Source organism: Muntiacus reevesi, chromosome X (genome assembly GCF_963930625.1).
Source record: "Muntiacus reevesi chromosome X, mMunRee1.1, whole genome shotgun sequence".
Taxonomy (NCBI): domain Eukaryota; kingdom Metazoa; phylum Chordata; class Mammalia; order Artiodactyla; family Cervidae; genus Muntiacus; species Muntiacus reevesi.
Window position 1 is genome coordinate 7497010 of NC_089271.1, and position 25626 is coordinate 7522635.

The following is a 25626-nucleotide window of genomic DNA, read 5'->3' on the forward strand; positions in this document are numbered from 1 at the left end:
TCTCTATTATTCATACATCAAATACTTTTTATTATAAAAATAGGAGAACTTCATAATTGATTGTTCTCCCCAACTTATCTCCCCGGAGGCAGCCATTATTAATGTTTTGGTGTATTCTGACAAATTTGTCCCTAAGTACTGACAAACATGTATGAGATATTTAGGCACAATTATAGTCAGTGGTTTTAAATAAAACTGCAATCATATTCTTCAGCAGTACTGCAACATCATTTTTTTTCTTTTAAGAATAACATCTGATAATTTTTGACTTTTTATTTTGATACAAGTTAGAAAACCTCATGGTGAAATCCATGTAATGATACAAACAAAAACCAAGAAGAACTGGAGTTCCCATTATTCACAGGTAAAACTATGACAAAAAAGGGTCTCTGAGTTGAAAGCCTTGCTCTGTTCTTTCCTTTCTTTTTTTTTATTAACAGTTTTAATGAGGTATTATCTATATACAAAGAATGGCACATGTTTAATGTGTACAATTTGAGTTTGGATATATGCAAACACTCATTATACTCTCATCACAAACAAGGAAATCGACACATCCAACAACTAAACTTTTCTATGTTCCTTTGTTTGTTTGGGTTTTTTGTTTTGTTTGTGGTAAGAATGCTTAACATTTTTCTTATTATTGAACAGAAGGTGAGGTGTAGGCCAGTAGATGTTACCAGACAAAGCAAGGAACAGAAATGCTTGCTTTTGATCAATGAAAATAAAAGTGTACTTATTTCCCTTTCTTCTTTCTTCCTTTATTCATTCTCTTATTAATTCATTTAGATACTTACTGTGCTCCTACTATGTCCCATAGGCATTGTTTTTAGAGCTTAAAAGGCAGTGGTGGAAAAGGGACAAGTTTCTTATTAATGAGTTTTACATTTTAGAAGGTAAAACAAGAGATGCTCCTATTTAGAACACCTTCAATTACAGTGCTTCTTGAATTGATTTCTTCAGTTATTGAAAAATTATGTTCAACATCATTTAAAAAGCTTCATTGAAATATAGTTGATTTGCAATGTTTTTTTAGCTTGTGGTGTGTAGCAAAGTGATTCAGTTATACATATATTTTTATATTCTTATCCATTATGGTTTATTACAGGATATTGAATATAGTTGCTTGTGCTATACAGTAGGACCTAATTGTTTATCTATTTTATATATAGTAGTGTGTTTCTTTTAACCCCAAATTCTTATTTCATCTCCCCCTTTCCTCTCTGGTAACCATAAATTTGTTTTCTACATCTGTGACTCAATTTCTGTTTTATAAATAGGATCATTTGGGTCATTTTTGGAGTCCACATATAAGTGATATCATATGATATTTGTCTTTCTCTGACTTACTTCACTAAGTATGATAACCTCAGGTCCATCCATGTTGCTGTCAATGGTATTATTTCTTTCTATGGCTGAGTGGTATTCCATTGTATATATGTAGCACATCTTCTTTATCCACTCATCTAGACTGCTTACATGCCTTCAGTTCAGTCCAGTTTAGTCGCTCAGTCATGTCTGACTCTTTGCACCCCTGTGGACTGCAGCACACCAGGCCTCCCTGTCCATTGCCAACTCCAGGAGTTGACTCAAACTCATGTCCATTGAGTCGGTGATGCCATCCAACCATCTCATCCTCTGTTGTCCCCTTCTCCTCCTGCCCTCAATCTTTCCCAGCATCAGGGTCTTTTCAAATGAATCAGTTCTTCATATCAGGTGGCCAAAGTATTGGAGTTTCAACTTCAACATCAGTCCTTCCAATGAATATTCAGGACTGATTTCCTTTAGGATGGACTGGTTGGATATCCTTGCAGTACAAGGGACCCTCAAGAGTCTTCTCCAACACCACAGTTCAAGAGCATCAATTCTTCAGTGCTCAGCCTTCTTTATAGTCCAACACTCACATCCATACATGACTACTGGAAAAACCATAGCTTTGATATGTCTTGGCTATTGTAAATAGTGATCCTATGAACACTGGCTGTATATATCTTTTTGAATTAGCATTTTCTCCAGATATATCAGAATAATTTTTATTATAGTTAAGGCAGTGTTATTTTATATAAATTTTAGAAAATAAAATAACTAAAACCAGTTTTAACTATATAATGCATAAAATTATTACTATCATTTATGTGTGCCTGAGTGTATCCAGCTCATCTGTTTTATTCTATATTGATAAATGGACAGATATAGCTTTCTAAAAACAAAAGAGATGATTTTATAAACTACTTTCCTTTAAATATTCTTTAAGAACATGATTTCTGCTATTCCCAGGCAGGAATAGATAAATTGCAGTTTATTTAACTAGGACCCTATCATTGGACTTTGAAAGTTTTTTCAAAAATTAGCTATTTTAATTAATATCATAAATAGCCTTGTATATACATCTTGGTGCGTGTTTGTGTGTGAGTGTGTGTGTGTGTGTATGTGTATATATATTTATATATATAATTCTTTCCTTATGGTAAATGCCTAGATTTGATATTACTGTGTCCAAGTCTATTAAAGCATATACACTTTTTATGCATAATCTCAACTATCCCTCCAAGGAATATAATTTTGCAAAATTATAATTTATTAATGTTCATTTTCCTGCATCACTACTAGTAGTAGGTATTCCCTGGGAATTTCCTGGCAGTCCAGTTGTTAGGACTCTGACACTTTCACTGACAAGGGCCCAGGTTGAATTCCTGGTTGGCGAACTAAGATCCCAGTTTTTTCCTTATTACAGCCAATTTTTCTAGAGAAAATAGTTCTCTCACTGGTTTAATTTTCATTCATTTGATTATAGAGAAGTTAAGCACTTTACATGTGTATTCACTTATCTGTTTGGTAAATTGTATTTTACATTTCTGTCCATATTTCTATTCGGGAATTCATCCTTTACATTTTGTTTGTAAAAAACCTCTGTATATTAAAAATAAGTGACTATGAATATGTGATATATTTTAAATCATTTTTCTGGTGTTTCCTTTGTCTTTTATAGTATTTTTGGCATTTCATGTTTACATTGCTAAACCTATTGATATTTACCTTGAATTTTCTGTGCTTTCTTCTATGTTTAAATTTTTTCCATCTTGATATCAGAAATTATATTCCTTACAAGCTTGAAGTTATTTTATTTTTTATAAAAAGCAAAAAAAAAATTAATATGGTAGGAGAGTTATGATTGATCAGTTGTCTTGGTATGTTTAATATATTTTTTAATTAAAAAAATTGTTTTGGGGAAATTCCCAGATTGTTCAGTGGTTAATACTCCACACTTCCAATGCAAGGGACATGGGTTTGATCCCTGGTAAGCAAACTAAGATCCTACAAGCTATGAGGCATGACTCCCCCTCCCCCCGATTTTGGTTGGGGGGTAGATTGTCCTTCACCGATTAAAAAATTCCACCTTTATATTTGCTTTTTATATTAACACACAGAAATCCTTGCATTCCTATACACTAACAATGAGAAAACAGAAAGAGAAATTAAGGAAACAATACCATTCACCATTGCAACAAAAAAAAATAGAATACTTAGGAGTATATCTACCTAAAGAAATGAAAGACCTATACATAGAAAACTATAAAACACTGATGAAAGAAATCAAAGAGGACACAAACAGATGGAGAAATATACCATGTTCATGGATTGGAAGAATCAATATTGTCAAAATGGCTATACTACCCCAAAGCAATCTATACATTCAATGCAATCCCTATCAAGCTACCAATGGTATTCTTCACAGAACTAGAACAAATAATTTCACAATTTGTATGGAAATACAAAAAACCTCGAATAGCCAAAGCAATCTTGAGAAAGAAGAATGGAACTGGAGGAATCAACCTGCCTGACTTCAGACTCTACTACAAAGCCACAGTCATCAAGACAGTATGGTACTGGCACAAAGACAGAAATATAGATCAATGGAATAGAATAGAAAGCCCAGAGATAAATCCACGAACCTATGGACACCTTATCTTCGACAAAGGAGGCAAGGATATACAATGGAAAAAAGACAACCTCTTTAACAAGTGGTGCTGGGAAAACTGGTCAACCACTTGTAAAAGAATGAAACTAGAACACTTCCTAACACCATACACAAAAATAAACTCAAAATGGATTAAAGATCTAAATGTAGACCAGAAACGATAAAACTCCTAGTGGAGAACATAGGCAAAACACTCTCCGACATAAATCACAGCAGGATCCTCTATGACCCTCCTCCCAGAATATTGGAAATAAAAGCAAAAATAAGCAAATGGGACCTAATGAAGCTTAAAAGCTTTTGCACAACAAAGGAAACTATAAGCAAGGTGAAAGGACAGCCTTCAGATTGGGAGAAAATAATAGCAAACGAGGCAACGGACAAAGGATTAATCTCAAAAATATACAAGCAACTCCTGAAGCTCAATTCCAGAAAAATAAATGACCCAATCAAAAAATGGGCCAAAGAACTAAACAGACATTTCTCCAAAGAAGACATACAGATGGCTAACAAACACATGAAAAGATGCTCAATATCACTCATTATCAGAGAAATGCAAATCAAAACCACAATGAGATACCATTACACGCCAGTCAGGATGGCTGCTATCCAAAAGTCTACAAGCAGTAAATGCTGGAGAGGGTGTGGAGAAAAGGGAACCCTCTTACACTGTTGGTGGGAATGCAAACAAGTACAGCCACTATGGAGAACAGTGTGGAGATTCCTTAAAAAACTGGAAATAGAGTTGTGTCTGACTCTGTGATCGCATGGACTGTAGCCCTCCACTCTCCCCAGTCCATGGAATTCTCCAGGCAAGAATACTGGAGTGGGTTGCCCTTCCCTTCTCCAAGGGATCTTCCTGACCCAGGGATCAAACCTGGATCTCTTGCATTCTAGGTAGATTCTTTACCATTTGATACACCAAAAAGCCAATACTAAGAAGCAAGAAGCAAATTAAAAAAGAAAAGAAAAAAAAAAAAAAACTGGAAATAGAACTGCCATATGACCCAGCAATCCCACTTCTGGGCATACACACCGAGGACACCAGATCTGAAAGAGACACGTGCACCCCAATGTTCATCGCAGCACTGTTTATAATAGCCAGGACATGGAAGCAACCTAGATGCCCATCAGCAGACAAATAGATAAGAAAACTGTGATACATATACAGCATGGAATATTACTCAGCCATTAAAAAGAATTCATTTGAATCAGTTCTAATGAGATGGATGAAACTGGAGCCCATTATACAGAGTGAAGTAAGCCAGAAAGATAAAGACCATTAAAGTATACTAACACATACATATGGAATTTAGAAAGATGATAACGATAACCCTATATGCAAAACAGAAAAAGAGACACAGATGTACAGAACAGACTTTTGGACTCTGTGGGAGAAGGTGAGGGTGGGATGTTTCGAGAGAACAGCATCAAAACATGTATATTATCTAGGGTAAAACAGATCAACAGCCCAAGTTGGATGCATGAGACAAGTGCTCAGACCTGGTGCACTGGGAAGACCCAGAGGGATCGGGTGGAGATGGAGGTGGGAGGGGGGATTGGGACGGGGAATACATGTAAATCCATGGCTGATTCATGTCAATGTATGACAAAACCCACTGCAATATTATAAAGTAATTAGCCTCCAACTAATAAAAATAAATGGAAAAGAAAATTCGCTTTTTATGCAGATTTAGCTCTGGATGGTTCTCTCATGATTTATCAATTACTTAGGATAAAACTTTTTAAGCTGTTAGATTTTTGTGGTTTATTTAACTATTAATAGGGCTTCCCTTGTGGCTCAGCTGGTAAAGAATTCACCTGCAGTGCGGGAGACCTGGGTTCAATCCCCGGATTGGGAAGATCCTTGGAGAAGGGAAAGGCTACCCACTCCAGTATTCTGGCCTGGAGAAAACCATGGGCTGTATAGTCCTGGAGTTCCAAAGAGTCTGACATGACCGAGCAACTTTCACTTTCACTTAAATATTTGATAGTGCAATCCATCTTAGTTAATTGGAATTTTTAAAAATTGTCTCTGTAGTTATGTAAACTAGTATGGTACCGACGTCAGTATGGTTGGTAGATAGCAAAAGCTACAGAAGTTTTGAGGTGAAAGAGAGCAGATAGGATCTTGGAGGAGATGTAGCACTAGGGCTTGACCCAGCATGATGAATCTGATTTGACCTGGCAGAGAAGACAGAGAAAGGGCATTCCAGATGGGGGAAACAGTGTGAGTAATGGCATCCAGAATTGTAAACAAGCATTACATAATAGGTGATAGGAGAGACAGGGTGGAAGGGATCTAACATTTGTTAAGTACCTACTGAATGTAAATCATCATGCTAAGAATTTTGCAGGAATGTCTCTGAGATCAGCTGAATCCTCAGACAGTTTGTCTCTGGTGTCAGCGCATATTCTAATTTGTTTCACTCTATTCTAATTTGGACACAAAACTCAATATTTATTTGAGTCACTCACTCACAAAACTTTGTTGGTCAATATAAACCGCAGTTTCTTGACCTTAATGCTATAGACTTTGGGTCTAAAAAAAAAAAAAATTCCAGTGTTGTAGGGTGTTGTCCTGTTCATTGAAGGATGTTTTTCCTGATTTCTAGATGACAGTAGCAATCTTGCTGCCTACGTGGGACAACCAAAAATGTTTCCAGACATTGCCAAGTATCCCCCAGGAGTCAAAATCAACTCTGATTGATAGTCATTGATACAGATTCTACCAAAGATAACGAAAACTGATGGAGAATCTTTTATTGAACGGTGTATGTGCATGTGTGCTCAGTCACTCAGTCATGTCGGACTTTTTGAAACTCCATGAACTATATAGCCTGCCAGGTTCCTCTGTCCATGGGATTTCCCAGGCAAGCATACTGGAGTGGGTTGCCATTTCCTCTTCCAGGGAATATTCCCTACCCATAGGTCGTGTCTTCCTGTGTCTCCTGCACTGGCAGGTGGATTCTTTACCAAGCTGTGTCACCTGAGAAGCCATTGAACAGTTTACACAAAGTATATATCCTTTTTCTTTGTTTCCCTGGCTGAAGTCCCTGCTTGGTTTTCCTGCAATTGACTTTAGCACAGAAGATGCTTTACTTAAGCTATTGCAAATTTTAACTATGACATTACTGACATTTTCACCACATAATTCTCTGTTTAGAGGATTATCCTGCACATTGAAACATTTAGCAGCACCAGTGGCCTCTACCCAAGAGATGACAATAGCCCTCCCCTTGAGTTGTGACCACCACATCTGGCAAAGTTGGCCTTGGTGGAGAGCCACTGATGCAGACTATACCAAGGATAGCAAAGTTGTAGGGCCATATTCTGTATGACCTACATGATATAATTTTAAAATCCTCTATTTCTTCCCCTGAGGTTCTTTCTTGGTTACTATGAGGTTGGTTTTGTTTTGCTTATGCTGTCTCAGGGTTTGTCCGTCTCAGCACTATGGATGTTTTGGACCAAGTAATCCTCTGTTTTGTGGGCACTGTCCTGTAAATCAGGGGTCCCCAGCCTCCAGGATCTAATGCCTTATGATATTAGATGAGGCTGATGCGATAATAATAGAAATAAAGGGCACAATAAATGTAATCTACTTGAATCATCCCCAAATCATCCCCACCCCCCCTCACTTGCCCATCCATGGAGAAGTTGTCTTATTGGTCCCTGGTACCCAACAGGTTGAAACCATTGCTGTAGATTGTAGGGTGTTGAGCAGCATCCTTGACTTCTCCCCACTAGGTGCCAGCAGCAGAATGCCACCACCACCCCAAACCCCCAACATTAAAACAACCAGTTCTGTCTGTCTTCACATATGGTTAAATGTGTCCTGGAGAGAAGGGGCAAAAATGCCCCTGGTTGAAAACCACTGTTCTATTAATATTTCTACATACATTTCCCCATACAGTAGCTCTTCTTTTCAGCCCTGTCTTGAAAAACAAATGCATGTTTCTTCGTTTTACTCACTGGGTGGTATTTTTTGTTGTTACTTGAACGTGATTGAGGAACCTCACTTTCTATCTTGAGAGGCTTGTTACCCTTTTCTCCAACAAATACAGCATTGTCCCTAAGAGGAATTCTGGCAAATAGCATACACTCCAGCTTTCTAACCACTCATCATTTCTCATCTGAATGAATAGGAACAGGCCATTTGAGTTTCTCTCACAGGTTCTCCTGTAGACTGCTTTTGCATTGGGGTATATTGACATGCTATTTCACTAAATCTGAACATGTGGGCAGTCTCAAGATAAGCATATTGCCTTGTACATAGTAACTTGTATTGATGTGAAAAGAATGTAAATATTGGAGTCAGGCATAGCTGGGTAAAAATAGCACACAATTCCTCTTTAATCAGATTCAGTAACCTTATGCAAGTTACTTCCTCTGACATTATTTTAGCTTCTGCAAAACATGGGTTAAGATTACCATCTAAGAGGAGGAGCCAAGATGGCGGAGGAGTAGGACGGGGAGACCACTTTCTCTCCTAGAAATTCATCAAAAGAATAACTGAACACAGAGCAAACTTCACAAAACAACTTCTGATCGCTAGCTGAGGTCACCAGGCGCCCAGAAAAGCAGCCCATTGTCTTCGAAAGGAGGTAGGACAAAATATAAAAGATAAAAAGTGAGTCAAAAGAGCTAAGGACGGAGATCCGTCCCGGGAAGGGACTTAATAGAGGATGTTCCCAGACACCGGGAAACCCTCGCACTGGCGGGCCTGGGGGAAGTGTTGGAATCTCAGAGTTTGAATCTGACTGGGAGGGATACAATAAATAAAACCCACAGATTACGAGCCTAAAAGCAACTCCCAGCAGAAAAGTACCCCAGACGCCCGCATCCGCCACCAGCAAGTGGGGGCGGAACGGAGAGGAGCGGGCGGCATTGCTTGGGGCTGGATTCGGGCCTGAGTGCCCTGAGGACAATCAGAGGGAGCTTTTGTGAGTTGCCAGCTTGAACTGTGGGAGAGCAAAAGAGAGAGAGAAAATTAACCGGCCCGAACACACTGCCGGCTGTTCGCAGAACAAAGGAACTGAGATTCTGGGCGGCCGAAGTCCGCCGGGAGGGTCGTGGCGAGACGGAGGGCGCGGGCGCCCGACCGGCACGAGCGGGAACTGGGGCTGGGGACGCGGAGGGCAGAGGGCGCGCACGCCCGACTGGCGCCGGCGGGGACTGAGACTGGGACCGCGCGGGGCAGAAGACGCGCCGCACCCGGGGAGAGATCGCCCGTCAAGCGCCTGGCTGCCTGGGCCGCTCGGGCGGCGTGGGGCCGGAGCGCGGACCCGGCTTTCTGTGCCGCGCTTTTGTGAATCGCCTGAGGGCTGGAGCCACGCGCAGCGTGGTGCGCGCCTCATACAGAGCAGCCCGGAGCCTGAGCAGCGCAGACCGAGAAAAGAGCGCAAGCCTCTCCCGGGAGCGCCGGCCCCTCCCCGCACGGCCCCTCCCCGCACAGCCCCTCCCCGCAGCGCGACGGAACTAGCTACCTGAATAAGAATCCACCTCCGCCCCCAGTGTCAGGGCGGAAATGAGGCACGGAAGAGACCGGCAACAGAACCCAAATAAACAAAGGGAACCGCTTCAGAAGGGACCGGTGCAACAGACTAAAATCCCTGAAGAAACCACCGACTGACTACACCAGAAGGGCCTGTAGATATCGAGAAGTGTAAGCTGGAACGAGGAGCTATCTGAAGCTGAGCCGAACCCACACTGACCGCAACAGCTCCAGAGAAATTCCTAGATATATTTTTTCTTTTTCTTTTCTTTTCTTCTTTTTTTTTTTAGTAAGGAAAAAAAAAATTTTTTTTTCTTTTTTCTTGATTCTCTTTTATTTTCCTTTAAAAATTCCCTATTACTCCCCCATTACTCCTTAACTTTCATTTTCATAGATTTTTACGATTTTTTTAATTAGGCAAAACAATTTTTTTTTCTCTTTCTTTTTTCTTTTTTTTCTTTTTCTTCTATTTTTTCTTTTCTTTTTTCTTCTCTTCTATTTTCACTTTTTATTTTTCTCTTATTTCTTTTAAAGCCCTCTAGCACTCCTTTTACTACGCCTTAATTTTCATTTTCAATACACTATAACCTTACAGAAGAAAGAGAAAAAAAAAAAAAGAAGAGAAGCCCTATTTTTAAACCAAACTTCATATATATTTCTAAAATTTCTTTTGTGTGTTTTGGTTTTTGTTTTTAATATAGTATTTTTAAGAGTCTAACCTCTACTCTAGATTTTTAATTTTTGTTTTTCAGTATATGATATAAATTGTGAACATTTAAGAATCCAATATTCAGCTCCCATTTTTATTCAGGAGTGTGTTGATTATTCTCTCCCAATCTTGACTCTGTTTTCTACCTCAGAACACCTCTATTTCCTCCTTTCCCCTTCTCTTCCCAATCCAATTCTGTGAATCTTTGTGGATGTCTGGGCTACAGAGAACACTCTGGGATCAGACAACTTTGTAGATCTGTCTCTCTCCTCTGGAGTCCCCCTCTTTCTCCTCCTGCCCATCTCTATCTCCCTCCTCCCTCTCCTCTTCTCCATGTAACTCGGTGAACCTCTCTGGGTATCCCTAACAGGGGAGAAACTTTCCAACATTAACCTAGAAGTTTTATTATCAGTGCTGTATAGTTGGAGAAGTCCTGAGACTACAGGAAGAATAAAACTGAAATCCAGAAGCAGGAGACTTAAGCCCAAAACCTGAGAACACCAGAAAACTCCTGACTACATGGATCTTTAAGTAATAAGGGACCGTACAAAAGCCTCCATACCTGCACCGAAACCAACCACCACCCAAGAGCCAATAAGTTTTAGAGCACGACATACCATGCAAATTCTCCAGCAATGCAGGAACATTGCCCTGAACGTCAACATACAGACAGCCCAAGGTCACACCTAACACATACACCCATCTCAAAACTCATTACTGGGCACTTCATTGCTCTCCAAAGAGAAGAAATCAAGATCCGCATACCAGAACACTGACGCAAGCTTCGCTAACCAGGAAACCTTGACAAGCCAATCGTCTAACCCCACCCACTAGGTAAAACCTCCACAATAAAAAGGAACCACAGACCTCCAGAATACAGAAAGCCCACTCCAGACACAGCAATCTAAACAAGATGAAAAGGCAGAGAAATACCCAACAGGTAAAGGAACATGAAAAAAGCCCACCAAGTCAAACAAAAGAGGAGGAGATAGGGAATCTACCTGAAAAAGAATTTAGAATAATGATAATAAAAATGATCCAAAATCTTGAAAGCAAAATGGAGGTACAGATAAATAGCCTGGAGACAAAGATTGAAAAGATGCAAGAAATGTTTAATAAAGATCTAGAAGAAATAAAAAAGAGTCAATTAAAAATGAATAATGCAATGAATGAGATCAAAAACACTCTGGAGGGAACCAAGAGTAGAATAATGGAGACAGAAGATAGGATAAGTGAGGTAGAAGATAAAATGGTGGAAATAAATGAAGCAGAGAGGAAAAAAGAAAAAAGGATCAAAAGAAATGAGGACAACCTCAGGGACCTCTGGGACAATGTGAAACGCCCCAACATTCGAATCATAGGAGTCCCAGAAGAAGAGGACAAAAAGAAAGGCCATGAGAAAATACTCGAGGAGATAATAGCTGAAAACTTCCCTAAAATGGGGAAGGAAATAGCGACCCAAGTCCAAGAAACCCAGAGAGTCCCAAACAGGATAAACCCAAGATGAAACACCCCAAGACACATATTAATCAAATTAACAAAGATCAAACACAAAGAACAAATACTAAAAGCAGCAAGGGAGAAACAACAAATAACACACAAAGGGATTCCTATAAGGATAACAGCTGATCTATCAATAGAAACCCTCCAGGCCAGAAGGGAATGGCAGGACATACTGAAAGTAATGAAAGAGAATAACCTAAAACCTAGATTACTGTACCCAGCAAGGATCTCATTCAGATATGAAGGAGAATTCAAAAGCTTTACAGACAAGCAAAAGCTGAGAGAATTCAGCACCACCAAACCAGCTCTTCAACAAATGCTAAAGGATCTTCTCTAGACAGGAAATGCAGAAAGGTTGAATAAACGTGAACCCAAAACAACAAAGTAAATGACAACGGGACCACACCTATCAATAATTACCTTAAATGTAAATGGGTTGAATGCCCCAACCAAAAGACAAAGATTGGCTGAATGGATGCAAAAACAAGACCCCTATATATGCTGTCTACAAGAGACCCACCTCAAAACAAGGGACACATACAGACTGAAAGTGAAGGGCTGGAAAAAAATATTTCACGCAAACGGAGACCAAAAGAAAGCAGGAGTCGCAATACTCATATCAGATAAAATAGACTTTCAAATAAAGGATGTGAAAAGAGACAAAGAAGGACACTACATAATGATCAAAGGATCAATCCAAGAAGAAGATGTAACAATTATAAATATATATGCACCCAACATAGGAGCACCGCAATATGTACGGCAAACACTAACGAGTATGAAAGAGGAAATTAATAGTAACACAATAATAGTGGGAGACTTTAATACCCCACTCACAACTATGGATAGATCAACTAAACAGAAAATCAACAAGGAAACACAAACCTTAAATGATACAATGGACCAGCTAGACCTAATTGATATCTATAGGACATTTCACCCCAAAACAATCAACTTCACCTTTTTCTCAAGTGCACACGGAACCTTCTCCAGAATAGATCACATCCTGGGCCATAAATCTGGTCTTGGAAAATTCAAAAAAATTGAAATCATTCCAGTCATCTTTTCTGACCACAGTGCAGTAAGATTAGATCTCAATTACAGGAAAAAAAATTGTTAAAAATTCAAACATATGGAGGATAAATAACACGCTTCTGAATAACCAACAAATCATAGAAGAAATCAAAAAAGAAATCAAAGTATGTATAGAAATGAATGAAAATGAAAACACAACAACCCAAAACCTATGGGACACTGTAAAAGCAGTGCTAAGGGGAAGGTTCATAGCATTACAGGCGCACATCAAGAAACAAGAATAAAGCCAAGTAAATAACCTAACTCTACACCTAAAGCAATTAGAGAAGGAAGAAATGAAGAACCCCAGGGTTAGCAGAAGGAAAGAAATCTTAAAAATTAGGGCAGAAATAAATGCAAAAGAAACTAAAGAGACCATAGCAAAAATCAACAAAGCTAAAAGCTGGTTTTTTGAAAAAATAAACAAAATTGACAAACCATTAGCAAGACTCATTAAGAAACAAAGAGAGAAGAACCAAATTAACAAAATAAGAAATGAAAAGGGTGAGATCTCAACAGACAACACTGAAATACAAAGGATCATAAGAGACTACTACCAGCAGCTCTATGCCAATAAAATGGACAACTTGGATGAAATGGACAAATTCTTAGAAAAGTATAACTTTCCAAAACTGAACCAGGAAGAAATAGAAGATCTTAACAGAGCCATCATAAGCAAGGAAATCAAAACTGTAATCAGAAATCTTCCAGCAAACAAAAGCCCAGGACCAGATGGCTTCACAGCTGAATTCTACCAAAAATTTAGAGAAGAGCTAACACCTATCTTATTCAAACTCTTCCAGAAAATTGCAGAAGAAGGTAAACTTCCAAACTCATTCTATGAGGCCACCATCACCCTAATTCCAAAACCAGACAAAGATGCCACAAAAAAAGAAAACTACAGGCCAATATCACTGATGAACATAGATGCAAAAATCCTTAACAAAATTCTAGCAAACAGAATCCAACAACATATTAAAAAAATCATACACCATGACCAAGTGGGCTTTATCCCAGGAATGCAAGGATTCTTTAATATCTGCAAATCAATCAACGTAATACACCACATTAACAAATTGAAAGATAAAAACCATATGATTATCAATAGATGCAGAGAAAGCCTTTGACAAAATTCAACACTCATTTATGATTAAAACTCTCCAGAAAGCGGGAATAGAAGGAACATACCTCAACATAATAAAAGCTATATATGACAAACCCACAGCAAGCATCACCCTCAATGGTGAAAAATTGAAAGCATTTCCTCTGAAATCAGGAACAAGACAAGGATGCCCACTCTCACCACTACTATTCAACATAGTGTTGGAAGTTTTGGCCACAGCAATCAGAGCAGAAAAAGACATAAAAGGAATCCAGATAGGAAAAGAAGAAGTGAAACCCTCGCTGTTTGCAGATGACATGATCCTCTACATAGAAAACCCTAAAGACTCTTACAGAAAATTACTAGAGCTAATTAATGAATATAGTAAAGTTGCAGGATATAAAATTAACACACAGAAATCCCTTGCATTCCTATACACTAACAATGAAAAAACAGAAAGAGAAATTAAGGAAACAATACCATTCACCATTGCAACAAAAAGAATAAAATACTTAGGAGTATATCTACCTAAAGAAACAAAAGACCTATACATAGAAAACTATAAAACACTGATGAAAGAAATCAAAGAGGACACAAACAGTTGGAGAAACATACCGTGTTCATGGATTGGAAGAATCAATATTGTCAAAATGGCTAGTCTCCCCAAAGCAATCTATAGATTCAATGCAATCCCTATCAAGCTACCAACGGTATTTTTCACAGAACTAGAAAAAATAATTTCACAATTTGTATGGAAATACAAAAAAACCTCGAATAGCCAAAGTAATCTTGAGAAAGAAGAATGGAACTGGAGGAATCAACCTGCCTGACTTCAGACTCTACTACAAAGCCTCAGTCATCAAGACAGTATGGTACTGGCACAAAGACAGAAATATAGATCAATGGAATAGAATAGAAAGCCCAGAGATAAATCCACGAACCTATGGACAGCTTATCTTTGACAAAGGAGGTAAGGATATACAATGGAAAAAAGAAAATCTCTTTAACAAGTGGTGCTGGGAAAACTGGTCAACCACTTGTAAAAGAATGAAACTAGAACACTTCCTAACACCATACACAAAAATAACCTCAAAATGGATTAAAGATCTAAATGTAAGATCAGAAACTATAAAACTCCTAGAGGAGAACATAGGCAAAACACTCTCCGACATAAATCACAGCAAGATCTTCTATGACCCACCTCCCAGAATATTGGAAATAAAAGCAAAAATAAACAAATGGGACTTAATGAAAATTAAAAGCTTTTGCACAACAAAGGAAACTATAAGTAAGGTGAAAAGACAGCCCTCAGATTGGGAGAAAATAATAGCAAATGAGGAAACAGACAAAGGATTAATCTCAAGAATATACAAGCAACTCCTGAAGCTCAATTCCAGAAAATTAAACGACCCAATCAAAAAATGGGCCAAAGAACTAAACAGACATTTCTCCAAAGAAGACATACAGATGGCTAACAAACACATGAAAAGATGCTCAACATCACTCATTATCAGAGAAATGCAAATCAAAACCACAATGAGATACCATTACACGCCAGTCAGGATGGCTGCTATCCAAAAGTCTACAAGCAGTAAATGCTGGAGAGGGTGTGGAGAAAAGGGAACCCTCTTACACTGTTGGTGGGAATGCAAACAAGTACAGCCACTATGGAAAACAGTGTGGAGATTTCTTAAAAAACTGGAAATAGAACTGCCATATGACCCAGCAATACCACTTCTGGGCATACACACTGAGGAATCCAGATCTGAAAGAGACACGTGCACCCCAATGTTCATCGCAGCACTGTTTATAATAGCCAGGACATGGAAGCAACCTAGATGCCCATCAGCAGATGAATGGATAAGGAAGCTGTGGTACATATACACCATGGAATATTACTCAGCCATTAAAAAGAATTCATTTGCATCAGTTCTAATGAGATGGATGAAACTGGAGCCCATTATACAGAGTGAAGTAAGCCAGAAAGATAAAGAACATTACAGCATACTAACACATATATATGGAATTTAGATAGATGGTAGCGATAACCCTATATGCAAAACAGAAAAAGAGACACAGAAGTACAGAACAGACTTTTGAACTCTGTGGGAGAAGGTGAGGGTGGGATGTTTTGAAAGAACAGCATGTATATTATCTATGGTGAAACAGACCACCAGCCCAGGTGGGGTGTGTGAGTCAAGTGCTCGGGCCTGGTGCACTGGGAGGACCCAGAGGAGTCGGGTGGAGAGGGAGGTGAGGGGGGGATCGGGATGGGGAATACGTGTAACTCTATGGCTGATTCATGTCAATGTATGACAAAACCCACTGAAATGTTGTGAAGTGATTGGCCTCCAACTAATAAAATAATATATTTAAAAAAAAATTACCATCTAAGTGAACTTTCAATAAAGAGATTATTGGTTACAAAAGAAAGGACCTGGTATATACCAAACACTCAATAACTGTTAACTATTGCTGTTAATTTTATCAGGAGATATCAATACTTTTATAACAAGTCTTTAAAGTCAGAACCTGAACTTTAAACAACTATACCTAGAATGTTTACCTCTTTATTTCACTTAATTTCTGGATTTTTGTTGTGGTTACAGCTGAGGCATGCTGGGGAAAAGATTGCTGGATTATTATTTTTAATTTCCCAGAAATGGTAAGGCTTTATTAATGATAATGTTCTCTTAAACACTGGATTATGAAATTTAGCAACATTTGTAAGGATATCTTCTTGCAATGTGAGAAGACGCATACGTGTGTGTGTGCTGCATTGCTTCAGTTGTGTCCAACTCATTGCGACCCTATGAACTGTAGCCCACCAGGCTCCTGTATCCTTGGGATTCTCCAGGCAACAATGCTGGAGTGAGTTGCCATGCCCTCCTCCAGGGGAATCTTCCTGACCCAGGGATTGAATTCGCGTCTCTTGCCTCTCTGGCATTAGCAGGTTCTTTACCACTAGTGCCACCTGGGAAGCTGGACAAGATGCATATTGCTTCTAAATGGAATGTAAGAAAGTTATAAATTTAGGAATTTTACCAAACTTGGTCCCCATGCTGAGAACGTCATTTGGTTTTCTTAATTTTTTTCCAAGTACAGATTTTCTTTCACATAAATTTTCCTTCTGATGTATATATGTGATTTTGACCTTTTCAAGACAAATTGAAAAATAAGATGAAAAGAAAGTAAAGACAATTTGTGAATCATATTTCAAAGATCAATAGAAGTGCAGAATGCACTATTTCTAGTCATTAAAATGGGTTTCATTGTTCAATTTGTTACACAAGGGTGTGGCTTTTCCTCTAGATTAGAAAATGAAGTGTTAATGTAACGCTGGGGTACACAATTTAGCTATAATACCAAAGAATTTAGTGGTGAAGGAGACCCCCAAATCACATAACGTGAACATTTCTGTTTATTAATGAAGATAGTGAGGCCTACAGAAGACAAGTGATCTTCCCAGAATTTTTAATAAGTGGTTAGTGAGAGTTGATATGAAGATCTGGTTCCCAGTCACTCAGTCAGACACCCTACTCTATGAATCACATCTGTCTGAAAAAAATATTATGGAATCTTCTAAAAGATTGAGCATTTATTTTCTAATGAATTTTTTTTTTAAGTAGGGAATGATAGTGGAGATAGTTTTAGGAATTCTGTCACCAACCACTGGGGGCAAATAAAATATTTTGACTGGGTTAAGCTTGATGAAAACTAGTTTCCAATTCAGTACAACTATTTTAAAGCAAGAAAAGCACCACTGTTATTGTCTACCAAGTCTTTTAGAGAAGATACAGCTGGACATAGCAGGCTATAAAAGAAAGCAGACTTTAACAAACACACAACACTCTCTCATTTTCAAAGCACTTTTGATTTTATTAAGGAACATACATTGAAAGCCTAGTGGTATGGTTAAGAATTAGCTAAATGTCCAATAACTGACAGTATGTTCCCAATACTTCCTTAGGTAACTTGAGTACTGCATAACTTGAACATATCTTGGATCTTCTGGTAGGTGCAACAATTTTTCAAGTTGTAGACATCAATAAAACTTGACCTTGTATCTTCTTGTAGGTGCAACTTTTCAGTGTGGGAGACATCAATAAAATTCAATCTTGGATCTTCTCTTAGGTTCAACTTGTCAAGGTGGAAACATCAATTAAACTCAGTCTTGGATATTCTTGTAGGTACAGTTTTTCAAGGTGCAGATGTTAATAAAACTCAGTCTTAGATATTCTAGTAGGAGAAATTTTTCAAGGAGCAGATGTTAAGAAAACTTGTTCTTAGATATTCTAGTAGGTGAAATTTTTCAAGGTGTGGATGTTAATAAAACTCGGTGCATTTTTCTTGAGATTTCTTTGATCTTTTTCCTATCTCCTAATTTTGCTTACGCTTCTTAAACCGATCAGCCATTGATCGGAGGTTGGGTGGCACAGTCTGATTGGCTCTTTGGAGAATTTTAATCAACTCATCGGCAATTTTCCAATCATCTTGGGTCACAAGGGTGATTGATTCACCTGTTTTCCCTGCTCTTCCAGTACGTCCAACTCTGTGTACGTATTCTTCAATATTGCGTGGAAAATTGTAATTATATACATGTGTGACATCACTGACATCAAGACCTCTGAATGCTAAATCGGTAGCGATCAGTATTTTCACTCTTCCACTTCTGAAGTCCTCTAATGCTTGGTCTCGATCACACTGTTCCCTGTCACCATGCAGGGACTGGACAGGTATTCCTTGAATACTTAAATCACTTGATAAGTCATCAGCCACAAGTTTTCTGCCGACAAACACGATGACTTTGTCTTTGGGTGACAGGCTCTGTAGGAATTCTTGGATCAGAGATCGTTTTTCTTCTTCAGTGGTGACAATTATGTTTTGCTTCACAGTATTTACAGCAACTAGATCCAGAGTGCCAACATAAACAATCATAGACTGTTTCAAATAAGACTGGGCCAGTCTATGGGTGGCATCTGGCCAAGATGCAGTTGTCATAACAGTCTGTCTGTCTGGGCGCACATCTAGTAAGATCTTCATTATTTGGTGTTCAAACCCCAGGTCCAGCATTTTATCTGCCTCATCCAAGACCAAGTAGGTTATGCTTCTTAGGTTGACAAAATTATTCATTCGTAGATCATTTAGTCTTCCAGGAGTTGCAATAATGATGTCTACACCTTTGGTAACATCTTGTATTTGTCCTTTTCTGTTTCCACCACCATATATACAAACACTTTTAAGACCTTTATATAAGTACTTAGAGCATTCAGCTTCTACTTGCAAAGCTAATTCTCTGGTGGGTGTAAGGACTAGCATGCCAGGTCCATTCTGTTGTTTTCTAGACACTGGTTGAAAATGAAGATGGATAAAGCCAGGCATTAAATAGGATAGCGTTTTGCCTGTTCCAGTTTGTGCAATCCCTATAAGATCTATTCCTTGTAGAATAATTGGCCATGCCTGAGACTGAATTGGTGTTGGCTTTTGAAAACCAGCTCTCCTAATGCTTTCCATAATCTCAGGATATTGTTGGAAAGCATCTTCGAATGTACATGTGGGCTTGGGTATGGGACGTTTGTCACCCTCTGTCAAGTCATCACACCTTATGTTGCAATTTTCCTTTCTCCCAATGTCCACTTGGGCTTGAGATAATGAGTGTGTTGCTTTGGATTCTATGTATAAGTTTTTCATAATTGGTGGTAAATCTGCCCATTTTCTTTTATTCCATTCTATCTCTCCAGCTTTTACTTTATCCCAATCTATCCGTGGCTGAGCTGCTCTAGCAGTGACATCACTTGGCTGGGTGACTCTGGGCTCGTGATCTCTGGGCTGGGCCACTATGGCTGCAAAATCTCTGGGCTGGGCCACTATGGCTGCATAGTCTCTAGGCTGGGCCACTGTGGCCACATAGTCTCTAGGCTGGGCCACTCTGGTGTTGTCTTTGGCCTGAGCCTCTCTGGCCCCGTGGTCTCTGGGCTCAGTCCCTCTGGTGGCATCATCATCTCTAGGCTGGGCCTCTCTGGCAGTGTCATCTTTGGCCTGGGTCTCTCTGGCTGTGGGGTCTCTGGACTGGGCTGCTCCGGCAGCATCATCATCTCTGGACTGGGTTGCTATGGCAGCATCATCATCTCTGGACTGGGTTGCTATGGCAGCATCATCATCTCTGGACTGGGCTGCTCTGGCAGCATCATTGTCTTTGACTTGGGGGTCTCTGGCCTCATGGTCTCCAGGCTGGGCCCTTTTGGCAGCGTTGTCTCTGGGCTGGGCCAGTATGGCCGCAGAGTCTCTGGGCTGGGCCAGTATGGCCGCATAGTTTCTGGGCTTGGCCACTATGGCCGCGTAGTTTCTGGGCTGGGCCTCTTTGGTGGTGTCATTGTCTTTGGCCTGGGCCTCTCCGGCTGCGTGGTCTCTGGCGGCATCCTCGTCTCTGGGCTGGGAAGCTCTGGCAGCAGTTTCTCTGGGCTGGGCCCCCTCTGGTGGTGTCGTCGTCTTCGGCCTGGGCCTCTCTGGCCATGTGGTCTCCTGGCTGGGCCCTTCTGGTGACATTGTCGTCTCTGGGCTGGGCTGCTTTGGTGGTGTCATCTTTGGGCTGAGTGGCTCTGGTGGTGGTACTTCTGCTCCAGCCTCTCCCGGCAAAAGGTTGAGAGGCAGCACTATCAACACTGCATTCTGAACTGTAGCTTCTCTCTCGTTTCTTAACAAGAGTTTCTATAGCCACTTTGGCCTTGGCCTTCATGTCTTTCCTGCCAAAAATTTTTACCTCAGCTTCAGGACCACCTTTTATGATCTGTATTTTTGTACTGGTAGAATCCTGGATATCCTTTATTTTTGATCCCCCACGCCCAATCACCGCACCAATCATGCTGCTCTTAATGAGAAAGCAGAGCGGTGGTTCTCGGTAACTGGGCGCCTTAGATTCTGCGCGGCCAGAGGTGTGGCTCCAGCCCCTTCCTCTGCCACCCCTGCCATCCCGACTGACCTGGGGGATCTCTCAGATCTCTCAAAGTAGGTTCCACCCGCTTCTTCTCTGGCGCCGACGCCATTTGTGGGCAATGGTAAAGTAAGTGCTGGCCTCTCGTCTAACTTGGGCTGGAAAAAGAGTCATCTGGCTCCTTTCTCATCTCCGCCGGCTGGAGACCAACTGACAGGCAGCTGGTCTGAAGCTATACTGCAGTTACCTAGGAAGTTTGTCTTTGATATAGTGTCAGTTGGGGCGGGGCTTTGGAAAGGCTGACCAATCACAGGACTGGGCCTACTGTGAGGTAAGCAGGTGACTGTGAGGCAAGCAGGTGACTGTGAGGCAAAATTTAAAGCAACAGTCACTCTCAGGGGCTGACCTACGTACACTTAAAGGGCCCTGAGAGTGTTTGCCCAGCTTCAGTGTCACAGATGCCTCAGTCTCTGGACTCATGCTGGTTTTGGCTCAGTGTGGGAGCAGACAGGAAGCACGCCTTGAACTTACCCAAGTCTTTTCTTGTGATCCAATTATTTCCATAGGAGGGAAAAAAGTGAATTTTGAAAATCAACTTACTTGTTTATATATTTGTGTGTTTATTTCAGTAAAATTCTTTTTGAGCAACAACAGTACTGGATCTAGATAAATTCATCAATTCCCTGTCCTCTTAATTTATACCTTCAGAAATCTCTTAGGTACATTTTGAGGGATGGCATTTTTGCCTCTGATTCTTCAGTTAAACTCCAACATTTGTTCAGGCACTTTCTGATTATTATATCAGGGATGCTGCTTAGAAAAGAGATCTCTGTTAAGGTCTCTGTTAAATTCGAAGGTGTTTTAAATACTTTCCCACTCTTGTCAGTGCCTCCTAATTTTTCCCTTTCTGTGTAGTCTCATAGATTCAGGGATATTAGCACTGCAAGGCTATGTAAAAGCAATTTATTAGGTGCAGTGTAAAAGCCACCCTGATTCTCATTGTATCCTTTTATACTTAATGGCCACTCTCAAATCCCCTTAGTTTTCCTGTTCAACAGGGTAAAATTTCTAGTGTTTTCAACATTTCTAGATATGACATGTTTTCAAAAATGCCTCCTATATTGTTCTTCCTCCTTTGGAAAGGATTCATTGTGGACCTTTTAAGATGTAGCCATAAACTAAAGAAGTCCACAGAAATGACCTAACCTTTCGTGTTAGATCCCTTCACTGACCATGACGTACAAACTCAAGACACAAAGCTGCTCATAGGCATGTTATGGATGCTTAAGTCTCTTCTTCCTCATCCCGTACTTACATGGTTGATTTTTTTTTCCTTGTTTGACTAAAGTACACTAATTATTTATCCTTTTATATTTGTCCTGTTAACTTTGGGCAATTGAAGCAGAATAGTAAATGCAGTTGTAATGGTAATTCTCTCATCCACCATGTTACCCTGTAGTTTCGTGTTCTGCCAGTTAAATGTTCATGGTATGTTCTCTCGTGAAGCCAAAGTTGCTGATTAAAATTTGAACATGGTTTCATATCAGGTACAAGTCTTTGACGCATTGGGAAAAGGCTTCTCTGTTTCAGTATTTCTCCTGCAAAGATGCTTTTTAAAGAAAAAAGAAAGGTTACTGGCCAAATATAAAAATATAGCACCCTGTATCTTCTTAGAGTCACAGTATGTATTAGGTATCTCAGAAGCTCTGATGATTACAGGAGTTGAGAAACTCAGCTGGGCATTGTTTTTTCTTTTTAATTTTTATTGAAGTGTAGTTGATTTACAATGTTGTGTTAGTTTCAGGCGTACAGCAGTTGGGCCTTGTTTAACCCAAATTTATCAAAGGAATTTGCCAATGGAACCTCTTCTCAGTATTTTCATTAACCTTTTTATGGGAATAATTTTATATTTATAGAAAAATTCTCAAATGCCTGTTCAAGAATTTCCCTGACAGTTTTCTCTGGTTCATATCCAAATGAAAAAAAAAATAAGGGCAGTACATTTTTTTCATAAATCTAAATTTATTTAATTTAAAATTTTAAATTCTAGCATTGTACCCCTTTTCTTTTGTAAAATATCCTTTTAGAAAGGAAACGAGAGTCACAAATGATTTTTAAGGGTCTTTACTTGGGCAGAAAGTATTAAACTAGTACCAGAAGTTAGATTTGGTTTTCAATTGTTATTGGTATGTGAAACCCTGTAAACTTTTAATAGCAGCAGTCATCTAGCACAATAGCAAATGAAGATGATTCAGGATGTTATTAGTTATTGCTCATGGTGGCAAGCAAGAAGGTCTGGGAGACAGAAAGTTGAGATAAAGTCCTGTAAGGGAGGTAGGTCTGATCTGCCACTCTGAGGGTGGAACTAAAGATCAAAAGATGTTTGCGTTTCAGGGGATGAAACCAGTGTGGCCTTGGGAAAATAATGAAGGCGGCCTGAAGGACTAGGACAGAAGACTCAGGTTAAGAAAAAGGGGAACTGGAGAAAGATAGTTTGGGTCAGGAGAAGAGAACTCTCAGGGACCATAAAGACGTTCAAATGAGTTTCAATTTAAAATGGTTTTTAAAAAAGGGAGTGCACCTGAAGTGAAGGAGTCATATGACACTGTCAGTATTAATTAGGGAAGCAGGTCCATACGGCAAAAGCAAGATGCAGTGAAGTGAAGGATAGGACTGTGCTTGTGGTACTTTAAGTACACTGGACTGAGAGATGTGAACAGGCTGTGGCAGTGGGAATTCATAGAAAATAATAGCTAGAAAGAAAAGAGATCCAAGAAGCTAATATTTTTTAGTCCCACTGTATGTGAAACACTTAAAATGTGTCACATCACAGCAAGTTCATAGTAGGTATTTTCCTCCTGTTTCATGTGGAAACACTGAAACTGGTAGATAGTATAGAATATAGTCAAGTTCAGGCAAGGTATGGTAAATAACTTAGCTATTCTTCCCAAGAAATAGAGAGTAATGAAAGACAGGTTTACAAATACCTTTAGGCGTGAGACTAGGGGGACAGAAAGCCCAGTGAAGAAGCAAGAGAACTTCAAGAGAATCCAAATAAAGCATGACAATAGGACAGAAGGCAAGAGAACATGTTGACCAGGCCTGGGAAACAGTGTAAAATGCTTCATAAAGGACAGGAGGCAAATAGATGACTGAATTTGGGAGAAAGAAATTAGCAATGACTTTCAAGAAGTCCCTTTTTGTGGAGTGATGGAGAAATACATATTTCAAGGAAAGAAATTGGGATGAGACACGGCTGGATGCCTGGGGAGCTTTACAGGGTTGGGGAGAGAACTGTATATCTCGTACTGAAAATCTGAAAAGCAGTGTCACAATGTTTAAATAAGGAGTCTAGGAAACTAGGATTTCCTGGGCAAGTTACTGGGATTGTTCTCTGAATGATCCAGTGGATTTCGAGAAGATGGCTTATCGTGAATATTGTAAGAAAATGCATTTTAATAGTCTTTCAAAATGTGTGGGAGGATAGGATGAGGGAGAGAATCACAAGGAAACAAGAACCATTCATTAGCTGTTTTAGAAAAGGAAAGTCTTTCTAAAAGAGAGAGAGTGCTGGGAGTTCTTTTAAGGAGATTACAGTGCTACTTTTAGCTGCCCATTAAGCCTTTCTCTATCAAATTTAGTTTATTCTCCACAGAGTGAGGGAATGCATTATTTAGGTATACGAAGAAGTGAGGCTATGGAGGTAATTAATTCTTCTTTCAGCACAAACAGTAAAGAAAAAATAATGTAAGCTGATTAGCATCTGCAATAAGTGCCTTTGGAGGAGTTCTTGCTTACCAACTATTTCCTATGGAAATTTAACATTTTGGCATTCATTTAAAAAATAATAATAGCCTTCAGTTATCCCTTGGCTCTATTTTGAGGCATTTGAAGGGCTTTCCAGGACTATTTCAATTCTGATATCTATGGTGGAGGTAAATGGAAAGAACAACAGCATTATCTACATTATTTGCATTATATACAGAACCACAAGAATCCTTAGAATCATGGGATCTTAGAGGTGGAAAGGACTGACTGTGGAGAGCATCTCTTATAACCCTCTCGTTTGCAAGTGAGAAAGCTAAGGTCTACAGTGGCTCTGTCCACCAGAAAAATGATGGGAGTCACAGATATAATTTTATATTTTCTAGTGGCCACATTATTAAAAGAATGAGGGGAGACTTCTGATTCTGGACAAGGTGGTGTAGACACACCTCCCTATTACTCCTCTTTTATTGATTTCACATGTAAGACAAACAATAAGTCTCTGAAATCTAGAGAGAAAGCAGACCAACTAAGGAATGATTTGAGGAATGATAAAATGGTGAGTTCTCTGAGTTTGCTTTTTTCTCCTTTATATCTTGGAGTCCATGCTGGAGAAGTCTGCAACCCAGAAACAGGCACAATAAAAAACAGTTCCAAGAAAAACTTTTTTTGTTTGTTTTATTTTGTTTTGTTTGGGAGTGGGAATGTTTTGTTTGTTTGTTTTTTAGCCAAATGACCAGGAAAGGAGCAGCTGGGGAAAAAATCTTTTTGATAGTAACCACAGTGTACTTCTGGCTCTATCAACAAAGGCCCAAAGTAAAGCCTAAATTTCCATCCTCATCCATTGGTAATGAGATACACTTCCTCCACTACTGGGGTGGATCCAAGGAGACCAAGTCTCTTAGTCTATGTTTTAAACACTGGCCAGAGGGAATGAGATTCCTTCTGCATCCCGCCCCCCATCGTGTCACTGGAAACCCATGACACACATGGGGAGCCTGGACTTCCACCCCCATCTAGCAGTAATGAGGCATACCTCACTTTCTCCACAGTGCATGTGATGTCCAAA

The 25626-nt window shown here is 39.5% G+C and overlaps 1 protein-coding gene across 1 annotated transcript; it reads right to left on the reverse strand.

Moving 5' to 3' along the window:
• Positions 1 to 18241: 18241 nt before the first annotated feature.
• LOC136154229 (probable ATP-dependent RNA helicase DDX53) lies at positions 18242 to 20753 on the reverse strand. The gene is made up of 3 exons (XM_065916503.1): positions 20474 to 20753; positions 20246 to 20268; positions 18242 to 19630 (listed from the first exon to the last, which is right to left on the reverse strand). Exons 1-3 carry the CDS (start codon positions 20721 to 20723, stop codon positions 18242 to 18244), a joined length of 1662 nt encoding a protein of 553 aa, XP_065772575.1. The 5' UTR covers positions 20724 to 20753.
• Between the last annotated feature and the right edge of the window lie 4873 nt (positions 20754 to 25626).